General features: G+C 35.8%; 1 protein-coding gene across 2 annotated transcripts in view; it reads right to left on the bottom strand.

The window, feature by feature from the left end:
- Positions 1 to 1,670: 1,670 nt before the first annotated feature.
- Positions 1,671 to 24,427, bottom strand: part of LOC110021921 (protein RCC2) — an 89,319-nt gene continuing 66,562 nt past the window's right edge. For both annotated transcript variants that reach the window (XM_020720642.1, XM_020720643.1), the window contains exons 15-16: positions 16,851 to 16,881; positions 1,671 to 2,084 (exon numbers count right to left, since the gene is read on the bottom strand). In XM_020720642.1, coding sequence (XP_020576301.1) covers positions 1,759 to 2,084; positions 16,851 to 16,881 — 357 coding nt within the window. In that variant the 3' untranslated portion in view covers positions 1,671 to 1,758. The remainder of the gene's footprint in view (positions 2,085 to 16,850; positions 16,882 to 24,427) is intronic.

Below are 24,427 nucleotides of genomic sequence, written 5' to 3'. Positions count from 1 at the left end.
AACCAAACAGCCAGACAACTTATCCGGATCAGCTGGTCATCAGCAGATTATCAGGATAAGCTGCTTATCAGCAGAAGCTGGATAAGCTGCAGCTGCTCCAAACAGACCCTCAGTGTGGGCCACGCAAGTATATTTTAGAAGGCATTATAATTAATTCATTTTTCCTACGTACAAGAACGACGATAGGGCCTCATTTTTAGTATGAAATTGTTTGTTTTTATCGTTATGATAAATATGTAACTAAATTAACCTTCTGACAAAGCTATCATTAAATCTATGTAATTATTCAATGCTATCAAAACATATGAAAAAATAGTCGAACACCCCTTACTCGGCCTAATTTTTCTGTGCGGACTCCTGACGTAGCTCTATATGCGACGGAGGTTATTCTTGAGTTATTTTCAATTTATTTTTTAAATTATTTTCAATATTTCTAAAATAACTTATAAATAGCCCGCGGTCTTTATTTTTGAGTTATTTCAAGATTATTTAATATAACCCAAAAATAACCTGAAAATAACTCATGAATAATCTCCGCCGCACGTAGAATTACGTCAGGAGTCCGGACAAAAAATGAGCTCCGTTACTTGGGCCCATAGGAAACTTTTTTTCCTATTTATATTTATCTTTTTAAAAAATTTATTGATTTTAAAACAAAGAAAATAACCCAATTTTTAAACGCTCAAAATTAAAACTTATTTCAAGTATTTTTTTTTTAAATAAATTGATTTATTTTTAACCAGACATTTTATTTAAAATTAAAACAAATAAAATAAATGAAAATAATAAAAGATACTCTCTAGATATAGAAGTTCGAATGATAGGACACAATTACATAAAACTTGATGTATAAAGTGCACATAAAAATCAAATCAAGATGAGCACAGCTTGCATTCGAAAGAACAAATATAGCAAATAAACCCTTCAGTTAATAATCAATTTAAAAAGTAAAACAATAACCGCCTATTTTTTCATGTCCATCAGCTTTCTTTCTTCACGCCATGTAATGGCACCACCGCACGCAGATATACGTGCAGTTGAACAATAAAAACTTCTCATTAACCAAAAAGTGTATGTCAGTGAGTCCACTTTTGATTTTTTTTTTTTTTTTCATTGGACGGCGCAAGCACCATCGCAGGCAATAAGAGCTCCATGTAACATTTCTAGTTATACTTCCAACTGAACCGACGCAATTTTTGTCAGAAAGAAATCAGAATTTCAGATTACAGAATACCACAACCCCCAGAACTTTTAAAATAGGGGCATTTACAAACATAACACTCTATTCTTATGTATTTACATATGTCAACTAAATTTTACTTTTTTACCTTTATACCACCACCCAAATATTTCATATCACATAAAAAATATCACCATTTGACCTTTTTAAGAAGTGGAATACACCTTTTTATGCATATGTCCCTGTTAGATAGGTGAATACATAGGAATTAAGTGGTATGCATGTTAATCTTCCTGTAAGACATCTATATACTCATACGCCCAACAAATAAATTATAACAGTTATCAATATATTAGATTAATGATCAGTACAAAAAAGCTTCTTAAAGCTCAAAAGCGAGGTACATCTGTCCAAAAAGAGTGAAGAAAGTTGAAACTAATCGATAGCAGTAAGAATCAAAGTAAGCCAAGAAAAAAAAAAAAAAAAAATCGAGTCGGGTCAAGTTGTTAAACCTAAACTGGGAGAACTTTTGGAGTTAAAATGCATCCATCTACTGTTGTCTTCTATGAACTTTTTGATCATCTGCTCTTCCCCTTCTTCCCACCACAATCAGAGCTGCCTTTGCTGACAGACTTAGGACGACCCCTTCCTCGACCAGAATTCTTTGCCTCCGAAGCTATCTTTTTCGCACCCTTGCCACGGCCTCTGCTGGAAGGTTTACCGCGTCGTTTACTCTTTCGACTGTCGGGCTCATCATTACTCTCGTCTTCGTGGTCATCACTATCGGGATCTCCATGATCATCTTCTTTGGACGTGTCCTCCTGCTTCCTTTTTGTGGAGGCTGATTTCACTTCCCTTTTGTTAGTTTGGTTTCTAATAGCACCAGAATTGTCGTCCTCGGTTCCTGCCGCAGCAAAAATAAAAATTTTATGAAAGATCAAACAAGATACAGTAGGTGTGGAATCGCAAGAGATAGTTGTACTGCCATTGCGCTGCTTTGATTCTTAAGTTTAGATCAAAAACAACAGAAGGAAGATTTACATACATAGAACTCAATTCCTATGTATTTACATGTCCAACACCTAAACTTCAATTTGTACATACACGCTACCTTAACCTATGAATTAGGTGTATTTCCCATTATAGAAATTAAAATAGTGATATTTTTTTTTTATGTGAATTGAGAGATTTGGACGGTATAAATGTAAAAATGAAAGTTTAGAAATGTTACTACATCAAAATTAGGTGTTATATATGTAAATACCCTTAGAAAAATCAACAATGTAAAAGCAGAGGTCACAGTTTAGCTCCTGAGCAAGATGTGGGTCATCATAATCTGAGCTCTTTTAACCAGGTTAAGCTCATAAAACCGAATCGAAGTAACTAAAACCTTATTCCCAAATCAGCTCTCCGAACTGAGTACAAAAAAAGAAAATGAAAAACACACACACACACACACACACACACACACACACACACAAAATCAATATAATGATTGTTTCATCAAAAGTTTCCACATCTTCAATGCCATAAACCAATTCACTAGACTTCAAACTGCAATAACCCACCTTCGAAAGTGCAAAAAAGATAGGTGGCGATTAACAGCCAAGAAACATGAAATAAACAGCAAACACTGCAGGGCTATTCGAGATCACTGTTATTTTTCATACACATTTACATACATCCCATACAATTCTTATGCATTTACATATCTAACACCTAAACTCTCAAATTTACATGTATACCGCTTCACTGTTTAACATCACATAAAAAATACAATCATGACTATCTTTCCAAAAGTGAAATACATTTTTTCATGCATAGGGTTATGAAACCAAAGTGGTACGAGTGTAAATATCAAGCTTTGGATGTTGGATAAGTAAATGCATAAAAAAGGGGTGGTATATATGTAAATTTCCCTATTTTTTACTTTAGTTTGGGTTTCAAAAGTATTTCGTTCAGTATATTTTCCAAATCTTTTTTTTTCCCCAAAAACAAATTAATGTTATATTTTTACTCTATAAAGATTGAAAGTAGAAAATGGCTGCCTTTCAAAAACAAGGATTGGATGCCTTTAAACATTGAAAATGTTATATTTCAATGTTTGTTTTTGACAATTGGATGCCTACTTGCGATCTTTGTTTTTAACTGTATGTTATATTTTTAGAGTTATATTTTCTCTTAAAATGCAGTCCAAATGTTACATTTCAAAAACAAATTAATGCATAATTTCAAACAATTTTTTTTTCAACAACAGAATATTTTTCTGTATGTAAATTATTGTGTTTTTAAAATAAGTTGATGTTTTATTTAAAATAAAAAAATAAATAAAATAAAGAAAAAATTGCATACATAGCACCATATTCTTAAGGATTTACCTAACTCACACCTAAACTTTCATTTTTACACACAACACTTTACCAATGGATGTAAAGACGGATTTGACTATTTAAAGATGATAATGAGTGCTACTTTTCATATGATTTTTGTAATTATAAAAGTTTAGGTGTTAGATAGGTAAATATGAAAATTTTGAGTGCTATGTATGTAAAAGCCCCTTAAATAAAATATAAGCATAAAATAGAAAAAAAAGTAAAGAAAAAAAAAAGACCATGCTTCTTTTATATTGGAAGGAAATTGGTAGGTTGAGTATAAGCATGGAAATCCAGAAATAGGTTATCTTCAAAATTCAAGAGTGCAAGTACAAAGGTGAGGAACTCAGCTTCGTAAACCAAGGCAACAATTTCAAAAAACAAATATTAATAAAAAAATCACGATGGGCATCTTCTAATTTAAACATCAATATCTATAGCATATTTTTTTTAAAAAAAGACCATCTACAGCAAAATAATAATAATAATAATAATATAAGGTTCATTTATAAATAAAATGTGGCATTAACATAAAAAAAGCCTTACAATTTACAAAAAAAAAAAAAAAAAAAAAAAAAAAATTCGGAATATGAATAAACTCACAGTTCAGTTCGTATGGGTAAGTCACACAGCATAAATAAAATAATAATATAGAAAATATTAATTCTAAATCATGCTAAAATTCAGACAATAGCCACTACGTAGATCAGATCCGGTTTTAGCTAGCAGAAATGGGGACAGGATTTATTGCTTTAAATAAGCCCAACCATCTCAGTCCAAGGGATTAAAATAAATTTAAGCATTTTTCAAATAGGATTGGATCCAGCCAATTGAAGAATGCATAAAAATCTTGGGTTGGATCGTGTACCCAAAGAAGCTTTTCTTGGCAAACCTAGCTTGCGTAAGCATGTATCTGGTTAGACCAACTTGCAGGTTCAGGCAATGTAAAGGACCAAATCCAATACAATGTTAAGCAGGTTCAAATGCAATGCCGTCTATGATCAACTAAAAACTTCCTCAAAAGACGAGAAAATTGCAATACATAACATTGAGTAAAGAATTTAATGGAGAAATCATAAATAGTTTTGTAACAATTAACTAAGTTACAATACCAAATGTCAAATGAGATGATGAAAAACAAAATAAAGGAAAAAAAGATTGGAATTAGCTAACAACCAAAGATTGAAAGTAGGCATATCCATAAAGATGACAAGAAAAAAGGCGTGAACCCAACTCTAATTTCACGAACGACAGAGGTTAATCAAGGTGCATAATCAAGCCAGCTTTTTAATTTGTCATGGATTTAATTTAAGAATGAATAAAACATTCTCTTCTACTATGTATATTACCAACCAAATCAGCAAGGACAACAATAAAAATTATGGACAAAGCATTCCCTAAATTCTTTATGACAAGAAATTCTGATTCTACACCATTTTCGCAAATCCGCAACACCTGTAGCCTTCTAGTTAGCTCAGCTTCGCAAATCCGCAAATCCGCAACACCTCCTTAGATAAATGTAATGCAGACCGGCTATGTGATTAGCTACCTCACAATTCACAAATTCCTTCCTTCCATATGTAGTCCATCAACCACTATTTTCTTGAGGAGAATAATGTTAAACCTTAAATTAAGTGTAACTAAATTGGTTAATTACTTTCTAGCTTTTTCTTATTTTTTCTATTTTTTATTTGTATTATTATTATTATTTTGTTGTTGTTGTTTGGACTACGTTTCTCGTATCATTATTGTATCTATTCTATTTATTAGAATAAAAAACATATACTAGTCTATCAACCAATTTTGGAAGGTTGCTCGATTAATTATGACCACTTCGAATTGTTTCAAGTTGTTTGGTTGCTTTGCTTGTGTGTGTATATACCTAAACAAAAGAAAAAATTAGGCCAAAAAGATACAAAATTCATTCTCATTGGTTGTACTCCCTGACAAAAAAGTTGTAAATGCTATTCTCCCAATAAAAATGATATTACACAACTATGGATGCAATCTTCTTCGAAAATTAATCTTTCTTCACAAAACACATATTCAAGGGAAAATACGAACTCTCTCTATAAATAAGTTCTGCAACAAGATTAGTCCTATTTTATTGGTTTCTCAAAATAACTCTTACACGTTTCAATCACTCATTCAAATACCCCAAAGGTTTAAAAGAAACAAAAAATTGTCTAGTCCAGATGACAAGAAAATTCAACTGACAAGATAGGACAAAGTATTTCTGAACCAAACTCAATATCTAACCTGATTGCTAGCATAACTTCATAAGGACAAGATAACACTGATTTTGAGGAAAAATTATTATGTGCGGCATCCGCACCTGCGGACGCCCAATAGGAGGACTGAGAGAGATGGTCCTGTCCCCTCTCTCCTCCTGTTGGGCATCCCCAGGTGCGTGCGGCACACCTAATAACTTTATGATTTCAAGGATTACATAAACAATACTGTTGTTGCTCTTAAAAAAACAAAGAGCTTCGTTCAGATACCCAATCAATCATTATATTTCTATGACAAATTAACTCCAAGATTTTATGCCTACGCTAAAAATCCATCAAGCATGGAAATTCCAAATAGTGTTCAAGAAGCTTTAAAAATTTCCGAAGGGAGAAATACAGTTCATGAAGAAATTCAAGCCCATCAAAGAAATGACAATCGTAAGCTTTCAAATATCCCTAAAGAGAATCAAGCATATAGATGCAAAATGAAACTTCAATTTGAAATACAAAATAGACAAAAGAATTGATTGATAGAAAACAGAAGTCATGGCAAAAAGTATCACTAAAAGCATACTGTTTTATCATCGAGAAACATTTGCCCTAAATGCTAGGATGAACACTAATAGAATAATTTTCTGTTTGCTAAAAATTTAAATTAGTCATTCCATCAACTTTACGCCAAAAATATATTTTTATATCTAAAACATAAAACCTACATGACAATATCACTCAAATAACAAAATGAAACATGTCTGCACATTCCAAAATTCCTTACATTACTTGAAACAATCACCATGAGCATAATTTCAAATTCACCATGACAATTAAATGTCTAAGAACTCGTAAGGATAATCTAACCACAATCTATTTACAAAAACAACATCTAAAGGTAAAATTTTTATCATATACATATATGTTCATGCCATCGTCTTAGAGAGGACAATGAAAAAGAGAAGCAAAAAAATAACATTGCTTATAAATTTAAATCCAAGGAGAGCGGCTTAAATATTCCTTAGCTAAAAATAGCAACATCAAGAGAGAAATATCTATCTCACAACAGAAATACACTGACCATACTAAAGGAGCACCTTAATGTGTCCTGAATTTTCACAAACACCAATGGATTCATTAAAAAGTTGGAACTATAGAACATTCAACCTTGGTTGATAAAAGTAGGTACCAATAGTAAGCAGAAAAAATTATCTACATATTTCATGCTAGACCAGATATTCATTTTCACATTAAGTTTGTTTATTTATGAAAAAATCATGTAGAAGAGCACCTTAATGTTGCATATAGGATAGCAAATACATCTCAAAAAGGCAATTGGAAATGGGTTATTCTCTTAAAAAAAAAGGCTAACACAAGTGCTGAAATCTCATTGACAATGCATGAGTTGGATATGCAACAGATTAGAAACCTACATCTAATTAGAATTTATTTATAATGTAAAATTTTAGTTACAAGAAAACGAAAGAAGAAATGTGTGATAGCTCGAAGGAGTGCCAAAACAAAATCTGTGCCTCATCTTCAAATAGATGAGAAAATGACATGGCTATGGCAAGATTTCGGAAGTTTTAGGACACTAAAGCATAACTACTTTGTAAGTAAAGCTCAAGGCATTTACAGCCAAGGCTACTTTGACTCCTCAACACTTTCTTTTTTTTAAAAAAAGCAGCCTAGAAAAGCAGAAAGCATTGAGCGGGCACTCGCCAGGCCTAAGAACCTCAAGCAATGTGCTTCAATATGTGCTATAATTATCTAAATCCTCTTAGCCCTAACGTTATTAACAACAGATTGTCTTCTAAATTCCAACCAATTATTGAAGGGTGTAATTCATGTTGGCATTATTGCAACTAACAATCTATTAAGCACTCACTCACTCAATTATAGGTGAAAGCTAAGGGGCCATTAGTGATCACTTATATTATTTATTTTCTATTTTTATTTTTATTTTATTTTGTTTATGTTTTGATAAGAAACAAAACATGTTTGATTTGTATGATTAAGAAATTATTGTTTTTGAAAAAAAAAACACATCTAAAAGTTATTTTGAGTATTTTTAACAACATGCTAATTTTTTTTAGAAACATAAAATAAAAATATGTTAAGACTGTAATAACTGAATTTAAAAAATAAATAAATAAAATATTTAAATAACTCAGATAAGTGCTGGTAGTTGAAGGAGACGCACAAGAATATTATCGCACCCTCTTTCACACTTCCCCTCGTTCGAAATAGACGACATGAAAGAATGTATGATTAAGAAATAATTGTTTTTTAAAACAAGTGCACATCTAAAAGTTATTATGAGTGTTTTTAAAAACCTGATAATTTTTTTAGAAACATAAAATAAAAACATGTTAAAAATGTAATAACTGAAATTTAAAAATAAATAAATTAAATAAAAATTAAATAATTCATATAGGTGCTAATAGTTGGAGATGGAGCCCCTCACAAGAATCTTATCGCACGCTCTTTCACACTTCCCTTCATTCGAAACAAACCACTGGAACGAGAGGGAGGGCAAGAGACAGAGTAAAAGAAGAAATTCCTTAGGGAAGGAGAAGGATTGTATGTGCGGTGTCGAACCCACGAGTTGTCAAATGTTGAGCCCCAGTCGATTGGTCGAGGAGGAATGAAGTTGTGGCTTTGTGCGCTGCTCTGTTGGGCCGCACAAAGATTTCTGTGTGCGGTAAGAAAGAGGAAGGGTTGTCGTGTTCGCATGCAGAGGAAGAGAAGGAAGTGGAGGCGGTGTTTGCTTGCTGCCCACGGTAGAGCAACGTGACCGAAGGCAGGAAAGAGTCGAAGCATCGAGCCCTAACCAAGTGAGAGGAAGAACAAACCGAAAGGGAAGGGAGAGTCAGGCGACTATTCTTTATAGTGCAAAGGCGCTTGATCGAGTCGAGAAAGAAGGAAGAGGAGAAGAGGGAGTCCAAATTGCGGTGTGCGGGTAAAGGAAAGTGTAAGTTTAAATGTATGAATTTAATTATTTAATTAAGTCATAATACTAACATTTAAATTATATGAAGTTAGATCATATATTGTAAGTGAAAGGTTTTGATGCGAACGAGAGGAGAGACAGCTCGTGCGATATTAAAAGGTAGAAGATTAAGATTGAATCAATTAAATTTGTAAAGAAAGGGAAATTTTGTGCAAGGAGGTAAATCAAACCTTTTTAAGGTAATGAATGAATAATTATTTACTTTTGTTATTTGAATGATATGCCAATAAATATATTTAAATTTTCTTTAGGTGGATTATTATAATTACATGCACATTTAATTAAAACATAGGTGTTAGATAAAGAAGTTAGTGGAGGAATAAATATTTCAGAGATCCCTTGTAAGCAAAGGCGAATAATTATTTTCTTATATGTATTAAATTAATGTTTATTTAATAAAGAAATTCTTTAATGTTTTAACCAGTTATTTTATAATTATATGCATTTTGCAAGCTTGAAAATTTAAAAAACTGAAATGGAAAAAGAAAAAAAAAAGAATGTTTAATGTTTCTAAAAGAAGATAATTTAAAGGAAATGAAATGTAAATGTTAAGTCATATAGAATTACCCTCATATGCTACTTGCAGGAAATGCGATATACTCGTGCACGTTAAATGAAATGATAAACGCGTACCTTCGGGTGCAATTTTGAGGATACATTTGAGTACATTTTTTATGGTATCTATGAGTGCAATTTTTTAAGGTATTTTCTAGTATATTTTTTGACGATACTTTCGGATATGATGATAATCCTGTTTTGACTCTTAAAATAGTTGGAAAGAATAAATAGTTAAAAGGAAACAGGAAAGGATAAATTTAAAATTTCATTAAGAAATAAACTGCATTTCTTTTGGTTATTCATGTATAACATTGACATAATAATTTAATGTATATTAAGATTATTTACTCACTAAGTCAAACTTCTAGTTGCAATTAATAGTTTCTTTCAGGAAAAGAAAAGTTTTAGATTGATATGTCTAGTAGGAGAGATTTGGTTACAAGAGAAGGACCACTGCTCCTTGGTATTTAGATAATAGTTTCTTTTTACCATTTCCTTCATAGAGTGATATATTGTTTTGTATTTGTTTGAAATTTTGTCTTCAGTATATTGTTATTGTTTCTGAACATTTTAAATTTCTTGTACTTTGTGGATATTAGTGGATCATTTATATATTGGAAGTTTCTAAATATCCATCCAAAAAAAATTGTTAATACCGTTCGACTACACTTCCCACATTAGTTAATTCCAAATTCTAGATCGGGTCGTGAAAAAAACATACAAAACAAACATTAAAAAAAAATTTGATCCCAAACAAGCCCTAGAAGATCTTCTGCAGTTCCACAAAGCATAGAGAAGTCACAATGTAATACATTCTTTTTTGATCTTACAGAAACAATCAGCCTCGAGAAAAATTGTTAAACTAAAGAATCCATTATGTGAACAAAGAACACTTTTCTTAGGCTACATGTTTGAAGTTATTTTTAAGAAGCATCTATAATAACTTATACACAAAAAAGTAAATGTAAATGTCACCTTTTCCAGTTCCGAAATTCCACGATCATGCTAATTGTGTCATTCCTGATTTTATAAGAATACATCCTTGATCCAAAATATCATGTGACTACTAAACCTTAGAAATGCATCCAAATTGTATCAAATCCCATAAGTGATTCATCCAAATTCAAACTGCAACAAAATTTGGAAAAGCTAAACTGCTAATTTTCTAAAATCAAGAGTTGAACGATGCCATGATATAATTAAATAGCAGCGCTTCAATTAATAATTTAAAAGTTTCATTTAAATAGAAGAATTACAATACTGGTCCTACAGTGAAAATCTACCACCCCAGCAGTTAGATGAAAAGCCAAACCCTCACCCCAACGGTCATCCAACAATACCAATAAAAAGGGAACAAAAAATGTGTCATGACATAGCCCGAAAGTTTGGAGTTGCGAAAACAGGAATAGAAGGCTGGACGGTAAAGACATAATATTCTCAGAATTTAAAAATAATTCAAAAATATCATTCAGCTAATAAAGAATAATTAAACATAGACATTGTATTCACAAACGGTTCAAAAATTTAAATCAAGTTGCATACAACAATTTTAACAGAACTCAAAAGTAAGCTACATGTTGAACACAATATAAGTTTCAAGAGCGAACATGATGTCAAAAATAGATATTGAATGTGACATTGCTCAAATCGGTGTTGAAAAGATAATTGTCAAAATAAATCAAATGATTTTCGTGCATATACATACTTCATCGATGCATTTGGATATTGAATTACCCTTAAAGGGACCCTTCATAAAACTTGATAGAGTGTGATGATGACAATCAGCTATCAACATGACTTCGCAAGAGACAGACTGAAATTATGACGATTATAGTCAAATACCCTTAAATGATGTCAGTTCGCAAAACATGTCGCACCGAAGAGTTCAAAACATCAAATTATTCAAAATTAACACTCATATTATTGAGGTCCCAACAAAAATGCTAAATGTAAAATTAACTTTATAAGCAATGGTAACAACATGAAATCCAAGATAAGATGATTGATGATAAATTTTGCAAGATCTATATAAAACCAGCTTACTTTCATTGATATGATGAAGAGTATTTAAATACAATCACAACAGGCATAATGATGGAAAATAATAAAAACAAAATAAAATTACGAGGAAAAAAAATAAAACTGAATAAAGTAAAAAAGAAAATACATAATCAGGGAATAAAATCAAATAATAAGTAATAATGGCATAGGCCATTATAATCAAATGCTCCTTCTCAAGTTGAAATATAGATGTCAGTCATGTTCAACTTTGATTTGAAGTTATCGAACAAAAGGCGAGAAAGATTCTTGGTTAGGATGTTCGCTAATTGATCACTGGAGGGCATATATGAAAAAAAAATCTCCTAGAACTAAATTTTTTTCTTAATGAAGTATTTGTCAATCTCAACATGTTTGGTATGATCATGCTAGATTAGGTTATGCGCAATGCTGATGGCGGACTTATTATCATAGAATAACAGCAACGGGACAGAGGTTTACATATTGAGTTCATTGAACACGATGTGTAACCAGAGTTTCAGATTTCTAAGGACATGGATTGGAATTCAGGCGACTACAAAATATTTTTTTGTTTTTCCACATGACAAGATTGCCCCGTACAAATGAGCAATATCCCGAGATGGAACGCCAATCATGAACTGATCCGAACCAATCATCATATATAAAAACAACAATAGACTGATAGATGTGGCAGAAAAAGGTCAAATCTGAGCTCGGTGTACCTTTTAAGTAGTATGGAATCTAGTGGACAGCTTGGAGGTGGTACTCGTAAAGGTCATACATAAAAGGACTCGTTATTCTAACTACGTTGCATATGTCGGGACGAGCATAGGCCAGGCAGATTAATTTTTCCACAAGGTGTTGGTAATAGTTTTGTTAACAGGTACATCATTGGGAATGCCAAATAATTTTTCATTGGGATCCATAGGAACAACAATAGGTTTGCACAGAAAAAAATTATTTTCTGTCAAGAGATCAATCACATATTTCCGCTGAGACAGACAAATTCCCCGAAAGGGTCGGGCCACTTCTATGCCTAAAAAGTACCAGAGAGATCCCAAATCTTTCATCTTGAAGGACGAAGCAAGAATGTCTTTTAAGGACTCAAATGTTGGGAGATCATTACCTGTAAGAACAATATCGTCAACACAGACTAAGGATAGCTATCTGGTCATTGGAGGAGTGTCGGAAGAAAAGAGTGTAAATACGATTGAGCCTTGAGTAAAACCATAGACCACGACCACATTTGTGAACTTGCCAAACTTGGCCATTGGGGATAGCTTTAGCCCAAAAAGAGACTTTCGTAGTTTGCACACTTGTCCTTTGAAGGCAATATAGTTAAAATCCGAAGGGAGAGCCATAAATATTTCTTTTGTTAGCTTATTATTCAAGAATGCATTCTTGACATCTAGTCGGAATAAAGACTAATTCATATTCACCGGAAGTGACAACAGGACCCGAACGGTGTTTAACTTAGCCACCGGAACAAATGTCTCCTCAAAGTCAGCTTCGTTGGTCTGTGAGTATCTTTGGTGACCAATATTGCCATATTGCGTTCAAAGGATCCGTAAGAGTTGAACTAGGTGCTAAAAATCACCAACATCCAACAACTTTCTTACCCTGAGAACGATTCACGACGTCCCACGTATGGTTCCACCGGCATTCATCTCCTTCATTATTATTGTTTTCCAGGCTCGACCAACAAGAGCAAACTCAATAATAATAGAGATCTGATGGTCCGTCAGGGGCAGCAAATGCTCTGTAGGTTGGCGATGAATTGTGGAAAGACATACTTTGTCGTAGAAAATGAGCATGTTTGATTGTGTACCTTATTCAGAGAATTCACCTCTGAAGGAGGGGCTATGTTGAGGATGTCGCCCGGAGTGGAGCAAAAGTCCTAAATGGAGGTAGCGGGCCCTTGAGTGAGCATTAGAACGGGTGCACCGAGTGTAGACACGAACAGTGGGAGGAGGAGATGGTGCACTCAATAGGATAAGTGACTTATTGGTGGTGAGAACAATGGGAGGACCATTTATAGGAGTAGGATAAGGGGCAATGTCAGGGAACTCGAGCTCCCCTTCACTAAAGGTTGAGCAAGATAAATAAGAAATAATTTCAAATGAGACATCAACATTCATATGAATTTTGTTTGTGGTTTGATCAAGGCATCGATACCCCTTTTGAGATGCGGAGCATCCAAGAAAGATACATTTCATTGATCTAAAATCAAATTTAATTCATGTAGAGGCAGTGTTACGAACAAAGTCAGTACATCCATAAATTTTGGGATCTAAAGTGGACAAGACCCGATTGGTAGGGAAGCACGAAATCAGAAAGGCTAAGGGTGTTCAGAATTTGTGATTTTTCGAAGAGACTCTAATTATGAGATAGGTCACAATTAGAAGGTATTGTTCCAAAAACGTTTCAGGACATTGGATTGAAACATGATGGAGCGAGCAACATCAAGGAGATAACAATTTTTTCACCTGACAACCTCATTTTGTTGAGAAGAGTTCGTGCAAGAACTATAATGGTGGATCCCTTTACTTACGAATAATCCACTCAAAATAGAGTTGAAAAACTCACGTCTATTGTCAGTCTGAATGACCTGAATAAGACTTTTGAATTAAGATAAAGGTGTAGAAGTTTTGGAAGGTCACAACAGCTTCTGATTTATTTTTTAAAATGGAGACCCACGTTATTCAAGTGTGGTCATCAATCAAGGTCAAGAACCGTCATTTATTGGTGTAGTTGGGAATGTAGAAGGTCCTCATATGTCACTGTGGATGAGAGAGAAAGGAAAGGAAGGTGTATAAGTGTGAGGTGGGTAATGGACCCGGTGATGTTTGGCTAACTGACATGTCTCACAATTGGTTAGAAAGATTTTGTTTTAGAAAACATCAGAAGATACAAAATTTTCAAATATTAAAAACTAGGATAACTTAAATGACAATGTAATAACATAATGAGACATTCAACGACTTGAGATAGACTACAACTTTTTAGTGTCATATCTTCAGTTTCCGTGTTATCTTCTTGAAAATAGTAGAGTTCAACTACCCTCTTTGCAGTTCCAATAATACTACAACGATTCTGAAAAACACAACCATCAGACGAAAAATTAGCAATGCAATCAATATCACTGATCAACTTGTTGAGTGATAATAAGTTACATTGTAATCGGGGAACATGTAAAACAGACTCCAGAATTAGATCGGTCATTAGTATAATCAACCATTTACTAGCAATTAAGCTACATAATCCATCGATAATTCTGATGGTATTTTTCCAACACACGGATAATGAGTCGAGAAAGTTGCAGATAACCAGTCATGTGATCTGTGTCACCTGAATCAATAATTCATGGACTAGAAGAGGAATGAACTGTGAAGGCCATATGAAGAGTGCCTTATCAAACGAGGGAGGTCGATGGACATGCGAGAATTATTTGAATCATAGAAACTTGATTTATTGCTCCATGTGGTTTTTTAGGGATTCAAAAGTTTCTGGGATGTTCCTGGTAGAAGCTGGTTGAGTTGTGCCTGGTTGGGCCGTCCCCGTGAGTCACTCGGCAACTGAGGATTTGGTTAGAGGTTTGTATGTCAGCTTACCGTGAAGTTTCTAACACTTGTCTTGAGTGTTGTTGATTTTGTGACAGTAATCACATAAGGCACGACCGGTTCGAGGGGGCATAGACGAGGGTTGAGCACTATTTGAGATCAAGGCTGACGACTCAGCTGAAGGAGTAGAAGTATTGAGCATGACAAGTGACATGCTTTCTTCTCAAAGAATTTTGGTAGTAGCAGCTCGAGCAGAAGGAAGAAAATCCCGACCAAGAATACGGCCCCATACTTCTTCATAGTTTTTGTTAAGGCTAGCAAAGAATTGGAACACATGATCCTCTAATACAATCTTCTGGAAGAGGGATAAGTCGGTCAAAGACTCCTAAGTGCAGTCAAAGTACATGTCGCATTCCATTTATAATGCAATCAGGTCATTATATTATTGGGTCACAGTCCATGACCCCTGTTTTGCCTCCCATATTTTCTTAAATATCTCATAGAGTTGGTCGGAATTTCCTAAATCAGAGTAGGTATCATGGACAACTGTCTAGAGAGCAATAGCTGAAAAGAGGAACATATACGAATGACCAATTGAAGTCTTCATGGAGTTGATCAATCATGACATGACCATAAAGTTCTCCACTTCCCAAGCTTCATTTATCGAGTCAGTTTTTGGAGACTCACGAATCATACATGCGAGATGACTGAACTTCTCATGTCCTTTGACGAACAAGGACACTGCTTGGGATCATTAGAGAAAGTTACTGTCGTTCAACATATGAGTTGTCATCAAGAAATTTAGGTTGGCTTCCAGTTCAACGGTCTGCAAGGGAGCGGAGGTTGGAGTCGAACCTGCGGTGGAGTCAAGAATGCCTTTTGAGGGTGATTCATTAAAAAGATAGCCATAATTCCGACTGAGCCAAAGGATATGTTGTGTGGTTATGAGCCATTGATGAATTTTGATAGAATCACGACAAATGGATACAACTTGTAGGAATGCAGGTAATAGGACAACTACAGGAATTCTTCCTGTAGAACAGTGGCAGCAGAAGAAATCTGCGATCCTTCAATGATTCCTGCAATATATTAAAATAGCGGCAGCAGGAATGCACCACATGATAGTAGAGAACCGTCAATGAATCAGGACAAACTGTAGGGACCCTTCAATAAGACGGACAGAAACCTGCAGGAAATAGGGAGATTCCTTCTAGAATTGTAAACCAAAAAACTCAGACAGATTTCTTGATGGAAAGGAACCTAACGGACATAAATCTAGGGTTAGATTTCTTCAGGAATTGAAAAATAATTGCAAGGAACAGGAACGTTGGGTCAACGGCTTGAACCGTGGGATTCCTACAATTCGCTATCCGCGACAAAGGGGATCACCAGCTAGGAGTAGGTGGAGGCGGTGATTACTGGAACCAGCAAAAGGAGGCCGAGGGTTGCTAGATCTAGGGTTAAGCTCTGATATTATGTTGAGATTTGGACCATTGATGGGAGTGGTATTTAAACCCAATTACAAGACATACTGATAAAAAACAATAAAAACGGAATAAAATAAATAGGAAAGAAAATAAAACAGAAAAAAAGTAAAAAATATTCAGGGAAAATATCAAATAATGAGTAATAATGACATAGGCCGTCATAATAAAAAACAAAGGTATTCAACTAATATCTAATTACGCATTAAAAAAAAAACTATCATTGTCAGCTGACAAATCCACTTATCTTTAGCTAGATACCAGAAAGATCTAGAAGTTTCAGTATACACAACAACAACCCACAAATTTCTGGTTTAAATTCTAAGCCTCATTAATGCACACTACTTGCAACAAAACAGTCCCTAAGAGGGCTTACTAATGAAAAATGGAAAACAGTTATCTTAATTAATGTAAGCAATAGCAAAAAGAGAAAGGGGAATACCTTCAGCAGTCTCACCATCATAGACTTCCAGCTGAAATAGGAAAAGGCTAAGCATGTTATGCGTGAATTGTCACCAATTATAAGGAGCAACTACCAATCAAACCCAAAAAAAAGAATATGACTTAGGATTCTTTAAAGAAAATAAAATAAAATCTCACATGCATACGGCATTAACAAGGAAGTAGGAAGAACAAATAAATAGCAAAGAAAAAGTGTGAGAAAGGTAATTAGATTTGTTGGTTAAACACCAACCCATTCCCATTTAATCATTTCTTCCTTTTTTTCACGTTAGTAATATGCATATAAGTTAGCAGAACATGGTAGGTCAAATTAAGATTCAAGTGGGGTCGAGCATACGAGAGAATAATACAGGGAAAAAAAATTCCTCTCATTGTGCCGGTTTAAAACAGGCTGCATACATATTTCCTCCCTTAATTTATTCTCAAATAGGAAAATCAGCTGCTGCGATTTTATTCCCTGGTGCAATGCTTATCAAATTGGACAACTAGTTGGTGTCTTATTTCTTCCTGCTGCAGTGCTTTGGAAGATGGAAAAGAATAATTTTATTAAATTTCGTCAACACCCTAGTTGGAAAGCAGGTTAAGAATATTTTGGTCCAACCCTAGATGGCTGTTGGCGAACTCCTATCTAACCACAAGATCCTCATATGGGAAAACTTAATAAAAATTTCTAAGGTATTCTCTCTACTGCATTTTTGTTATTTGTGAAATGTATTAACTGCAATTTCATAGGATATCCTTACTACCAAAAATAGTTTATTTCATTCCATTTTTACACCATCATAAAAAAGTTTAAATGACCACATTCGACCAAGCTGTTGGTATTGAATAATTATTATTCTCTTATTCTCTGCTAGATTTCTTCTTTTTATCATGGTATTCAAGTCAACCTCGAGCTATTTTTATCATGGTATTCAAGTCAACCTCGAGCTAAAAAAGATCGGCAGAAGCTATAAAAGGGCCTTAACGAAGTCAAACAAAGTTGGGTAGAAGAGTGTCTCCTCCTTTTCCTTAACAAAGCCATAGTACAAATTAGGGAGTCTCCATGGAAAACGTAATGGGCAAACTTCTTTCAATGGTCCCACTCAATCCAAACAATGATCCAAGCATAAAAAATGATTGGTTCCTTGAAAGGTACCTTAGGACATTCAAAAGTTCATAATATCAATTCAGTTAAAAGAACAATTTGATCAAATAGAGAAAGATTGGTTACTTCATAGAAATGTCGTGGCTCCTCAAATCAATTAAAGAACAATTTGATTCTTTGTACATGGTTCGCAATATCACAAAACAAATATGGGAAAAAGTCAACATGATATATTCTAATATTAAAAATTAAATGAATTACAAGATCATGCTAGAGATCTCAAGTACAAGTGCCAAATAATTGGCGTGCTGGAACAGAAATCAAACGTGGAGAAAATAAAAACAAAGAAGTTACTCATCAACCTCAACAAGGATCGTAATGAATTTCATGATCACATTCTTGGAATTCAACCTCCAAATTTTTTTTTTTTTAAGAAAAAGGTATTCATAAAAATTCGATGAGAAGAAAGCAATCAATCGATTATGCTTATGAAGCACCAAGGGCCCTCTCAAAACTGAAGGTTAGCTATCATCAGCAGAAGTTTGCATCCAAATAAATAAAAAAAAAAAGATTCAAGGTATAAAAAAAGAGACGTTCTCAGGTCTGATGTATATAAAAAGACTAATTGCATAAGAAAAGAATATAGGAAACAACACAACAAGACAAGTAATTAAAACGTTCTAATAAATCAATACAAAAACACTCATGCTTAGCAAACCAAAATCGAGGGGCTAAAATTTAAAATTGTTGAAATTTTAGATGACATTCCCAAAACAAAGAGTAAATGGAACTCCAAAAAAGAATAAGAGATACCAGGGTTTAACCAAACCCCAATGAAAAACAAATTTTATTGTTAAATTTAAATATAAAATTACAACAAAACCCGATGAAAATCTGAGATTGCAACAGAAATGACACACAATGCTAGACTTGCATGGATCTAGGGTGGAGGTGGTGTGGCTAGGGGTTTGGAAGGTGGTGGGGTGGTGGAAAGTAGTGGTTGGCAAAGAGGAACAATTAGGTTAACGGTGGATTTGGGTGATGGCAGAAAGGTGGAGGGGGAAGCAAACAGCAGGTGGTTGTGTCAGGGGGCGGCAAAAAGTTAAGGGGAAGAAAAAACAGCAGTTAGCTGTTTTCAGAGGGGGCGGCATCAGAGGTAGAGAGATAACAGCAGGCTGCTGTTTTCAGAGAAGGGGCAACACAGGTGGAAGGGAATACAAGTGATGATGGTGAAGTGAGTAAATGCAGGAAGGGATGGAAAAGGGTATCGGAAGGATAAACACCACCTGAAGTCCAAGATACAATAGAAGCACAACTTGGAACCCTATGATACAGTTATAAAAGGGAAAAGAGAGACACCGAGGGCTGCCCAAAACAAACACGGCAAAAACTAACCCTTGACACCAACGAAAATAAATAAAAAGGTCTAGGACAACTAGAAGTGAATCCCACTCCCCTTGGGTGGCACTCCCTAATCTTTGAGGGTTTGATTGGCCCTAATACTCCTCGGTTCGGTTCTGTCTAGGCATCCCTGGGATGCCATGCGACCATCAGATGCCCGTGTTAGTCTCCCAAGTTTGGGGAGGTTCGACATCATTCGTTGAAGCTTCTATCTCGTCATAGTATGGAGTAAGGTCGGTCCGTTAAAGGTGGCAAAAATGTTATAATCCCCCAATAAGTCAATCATGTGAGCTTTGCCATTTAACTTCTTAAGGATCTTGAAAGGTAGATCTAATATGGGTTTGACTTTCCTAAAAGATCCCATCAGAAGCTTCTCTTTCTTCACTTTAAATCACAATAGATTTCCCTCCAGAAAAGTCACATTCATCCTGATTTATTAGTTTACGCTTGGTACTTGTAGTTTTGCTTGGTGATCACTTTCCTAACTTCTTCATGTAGCCTCTGAATCTCATGCACTCTAGCCTCAACACCCACACTAACATCAGAAGTAGAAATAAGTGGTGCCAACTCATATGAGGAGAGTGAACTGTGTCCATACACAATCTAAAAGGGAGTATGCCCTCTAGTCTCAGTCGTGGACCAATTGTAAGTAAATTCAGCTTGGGCTAGAACCATATTACACTGCTCGATGCTCTTCCCTATAAAGTACCTCAGGAGATTCCTCAGAATCTTGTTCACCACCTCTATTTGGCCATTTGTATGTAGGTGAGCTGCTAAGCTGAATTGAAGCTTACTCAGCTTTGGCTAGAGTCATATTACACTGCTTAATGTTCTTCCATATAAAGCGCCTCAGAAGATTCCCCAAACTCTTCATGTAGCCTCTGAATCTCCTGCACTTTAGCCTTAGTATCCACACCTAACTCTGCAATAGGTAGAAGTGGTACCAAATCAAGTGGGGTGAGTGGATTACGCACATAGACAGTCTCAAAGGGAGTATGCCCTCTAGTTTGAGTCGTGGATCAACTGTGTGTAAATTCAGCTTGGGCTAGAATCATATCACACTGCTTGATGTTTTTCCCTATAAAGTACCTTAGGAGATTCCCTAGAATCTCGTTCACCACTTCTATCTAGCCATCTGTATGTGGGTGAGCTGCTAAGCTAAACTGAAGCTTACTGCCAAGCTTCTCCCATATGAAAATCCAAAAATGGCTCAGGAACATAACATCTCTGTCAAAAATAATAGTCATTTGTATCTCATGAAGTTTCACAATCTCTCGTAAGTACATGTCAGTTGCATGTGATGCATCCAGTGTCTTGTTGCAAGGTACAAAATGAGACATTTTTTAAAACTTCTCAACCACTACCATCACTGAATCCTTATTTTTTTGTGTCATAAAAAGACTCACAACAAAATTCATGCTATGAACTACCCATGAAGCCTCTGATACAAGTAATGGAGTGTATAACCCTATATTATGCCCCCGGTTTTTGTCAGATGAAAACATTGCACTATTTGACATACCTTTGTATGTCCCTCGTCAGTTTAGGCCAGAAAAAATGTTCCTCACAAGTGAAGTATTTTGTCGTTGCTAAAATGTCTTACTAATCGCCCATTGTAACTCTCATGTATGATAAACTCTCTCAATGAACATCTAGGAACACACATGTTCTGGTGGAACACGTAGCAATTAGATCGATGGTACTGTCATGTAGGTCTCTCCTGACATTGATCTGAAATCTCTCGTAAGTCCTTATCTACCTCGTAAAAGTCCTTCACCTCGAATCCCATAACTCTAGTTTGGATGGAGTTGATCAATAAGGGGTGACAGATCAAGATAATTGTTACTCGATTTTGACTCCCTAATTTATGCTTGAGCACGTACTAAAATGAAGCCAAGAAATCAACTCACAAAGAATGCCTGTTCTTCAGCTTGCTTTGATTGTTCAAGAATCTCGGAGTCTCATGATCTATGAATAAGGTAAACTCGCTAGTCGACAGGTAGTTACTCCAATGATTAAGTGCTCTCATAATAGCATAGAACACCTTATCATATGTTGAATACTTCATCCTGGAGTCACTCAACTTCTCACTAAATAAGACTAAGGGGTGGCCTTCCTAGCTCAATACTGCTCCAGTCGCCACATTAGAAGCGACACATTCCACTTCGAATAATTGGCTGAAATTAGTTAGTGCTAACACTGAGACATGAGTCACCTTCTTCTTGAGGATGTCAAAGCTAGCCTGAGCTGCCTCTGTGAACTGAAACTTCTCTCCTTTCAAGACCTTTATCAGGGGAACAATAATGGTGTGAAGCTCTTATTGAATCTCCTATGAAAGGATACCAGCCCCAGAAACCACCTCAACTCTATAAAGAACTATGGAGGTGTCAAACTCACAATAGCATCTATCTTCATGATATCTATATGAATGCCTAAACCGGATACAATGCAACCCAAAAAACATATCTGTGTTATCATGAAATGACGCTTCTTCATGAGGGCATATAGCTTCTCGAATTGAAGAATCTCAAAGTCCTTCCTCAAATATTGCAAGTGCTTCTCAAATCTATCGTATATCGGGATGTCATCGAAGTACACAATTAAGAATTTTCAAATGTAAGCCCTCAACATCTAATTCATCAGCTTCATGAAAGTGCTAGATGCATTGAACAGCCCACAACCCACAAGGCATGACTGTCCTCTCATACAACCCATCTTTGGTCTTAAAGACAGTCTTCCATGCATCACCCTATCTCATCCCGATCTGGTGATATCTTGCACGTAGGTCATTCTTGAAAAACATTATAGCACTATGCAACTGACCCATTAAATCATCCAGGCAAGATATAGGGAATTGGTATTTGTTGGTGATCTTATTGAGAACCTGACTATCAATACATAGCCTCCACGAAGCATCTTTCTTAAGCACCATAAAGCAGGACCAACACATGAACTGGTGCGCTCCCTCACCAATCCTCCAGCAACAAGATTCTGCACCTGTAGTTGCAACTCCTCATACTTAAGTGGTCTTAACCAATAAGCCAGCTTGTTAGGTAAGGCATTGATTCAGGGATAAAGTCTATAGTGTGACCATCTCGAAGTGGTGGCGGTCCATCAGGTAAGCTGTTAGTCATCAAATCCTAAGAATTGGCCAGCAGTGGTTGTATCATCTCTAGTAGCTTAGTCTACTTCTCAGTCCCCTTTAGAAGAACTAAGGTCATCGCCGCAGGGCCTCCCATGCTAACTATAGAAAGGTGACATGTGGGAACACTGTCTACTCTGCAACGTGAGTGTAAACTCTAAGACAACGGTCTCCTCCGCAAAGTGAGTGTTAACTCCTATAAACTCCGTAACGAGGAAAAGAACTATATGTTTTCATTCCTTCGTGAATAAGTAGGTGTTCTTGAATCTATCATGTTGAGTCCAGCGATCGAACAGCCATGATAATCTTCCCAACAAGACGTGACAGTATGTACTTCTTTTGCATCTCCTTCATCTTCTCCCAATTAACAATCTTACTCTGACCTCTCTATCTCTCTCTAGATGATCCAACCACAAAGAGGAACTCTTCTTCAACTTTATGGCAACATGCTTCACTCTTCTATCAGCTGACATCTCCTGAACTCAAAAATTCTCTCAACAGTCTACAATTACACAATAAGATCATTTGGATTCATTCTCCCTTTGAATTCCGGTGAGTCTACCTTCAGTCTTCAGTCTCTTTGTCCTCCAAAAATCACTCCATTGCTCGGCCTCCTCTGATACTAAACTGTAAAGCATCGTAGTCTTTCCTCCTCTTCTCTAGAATCATTCATGTGGAAGGGAATTAATTTTTCCTCCCTCTCCTCCTTGAATCTCACTATCACAATCGAATGTGATCTCCTCATGGGTCATTTCCTTAATTTCAGCAAACCACTCCAAAAGTCGGCAGAGTTCCCGCTGCATCTCTTCCATGATAATTTCGGCACAGCTTTTGGCACTTATCTCGGCAACATGGCTATGATTTAGGTTTGAATGGTGAAAGTGGGTGTACTGGTGGCTGATTTGAAAAAATCAGCAAGGTAGGAGGATTTTTGGGGGAGTTTAGGTTAGGTATTGGTGGATTTGGGTAACACTTGAATAGAACTAGGATCAGGCTAGCTTGGATACCAAATGAAAACGGGGTTTAACCCAACACCAATGGAAAACAAATATTATTGTTGAATCCAAATATGAAATTGTAAGAAAACAATGAAAATCAGAAATTGAAACAAAAATGACTGTCTGCTAGGGGTTTGAAAGGTGGTGGGATGATGGGGTTGTGCAAAGAGGCGGTTGACAAGCAGGAGTAGCTAGGTAAGGGTGGATCTGGGTGATAGCAGCAAGGAGAAGGGACAGCAGCAAACAGCATGTGTCTGTTTCAGGGCGCAGCAGCAATTAGAGGGGAAGAAAAAACAGCAGTTTGCTGTTTTCAGAGGGGGCAGCAGTACAAGTGAAGGAGGAAGATGCAGCAGGTTGCTGTTTTCAGAGGAGGGCGGCAGCACAGGTGGAAGGGAAATACAGCAGGTTGCTGTTTTCAAAAGGGGCAGCAGCAACAGTGTAGCGACAAGAGCGGAGGGAGTCGGCGCACGAAGGGATGGGAGATGGTATGGGAAGGATAAACATCATCTAGAGACAAAGAACAGCCGAAGCGCCACTTAGAATTCTAGGATATAGCCCTGGATTGGAAAAGGAAGATATCGACAGCTGTCAAGAAACAAACACAACAAAAACTACCCTAGAAACCAATAAAAACAAATAAATAGACCTAGGATAACTAAGAGTGGAACCCACTCCCCTTGGGCGGCACTCTGCAGCCTTCAAGGGTTAGGCTAGGCTGGCTCCAATACTCCCTGGAATGCCCTGCTCCCATGAGACGCCCCACATTAATAAGCCTCCTCAAAAGACTACTAGGTCTTCTTTAATAGCATGAACCTTTGGCTTTTGCACATACTGATGGAGGTCAAAAATCTTAGATTATTGATTTATGAGCATCAGACAATAGGACAAGTAGTGTTCACCTATTCTCATCTTAAACCCTTCATTTGTAA

Source organism: Phalaenopsis equestris, unplaced genomic scaffold, assembly GCF_001263595.1.
Source record: "Phalaenopsis equestris unplaced genomic scaffold, ASM126359v1 Scaffold000152, whole genome shotgun sequence".
Taxonomy (NCBI): domain Eukaryota; kingdom Viridiplantae; phylum Streptophyta; class Magnoliopsida; order Asparagales; family Orchidaceae; genus Phalaenopsis; species Phalaenopsis equestris.
Note: the sequence above shows the minus strand (reverse complement) of the source record. Positions and strands in the feature narration are given on the sequence as shown.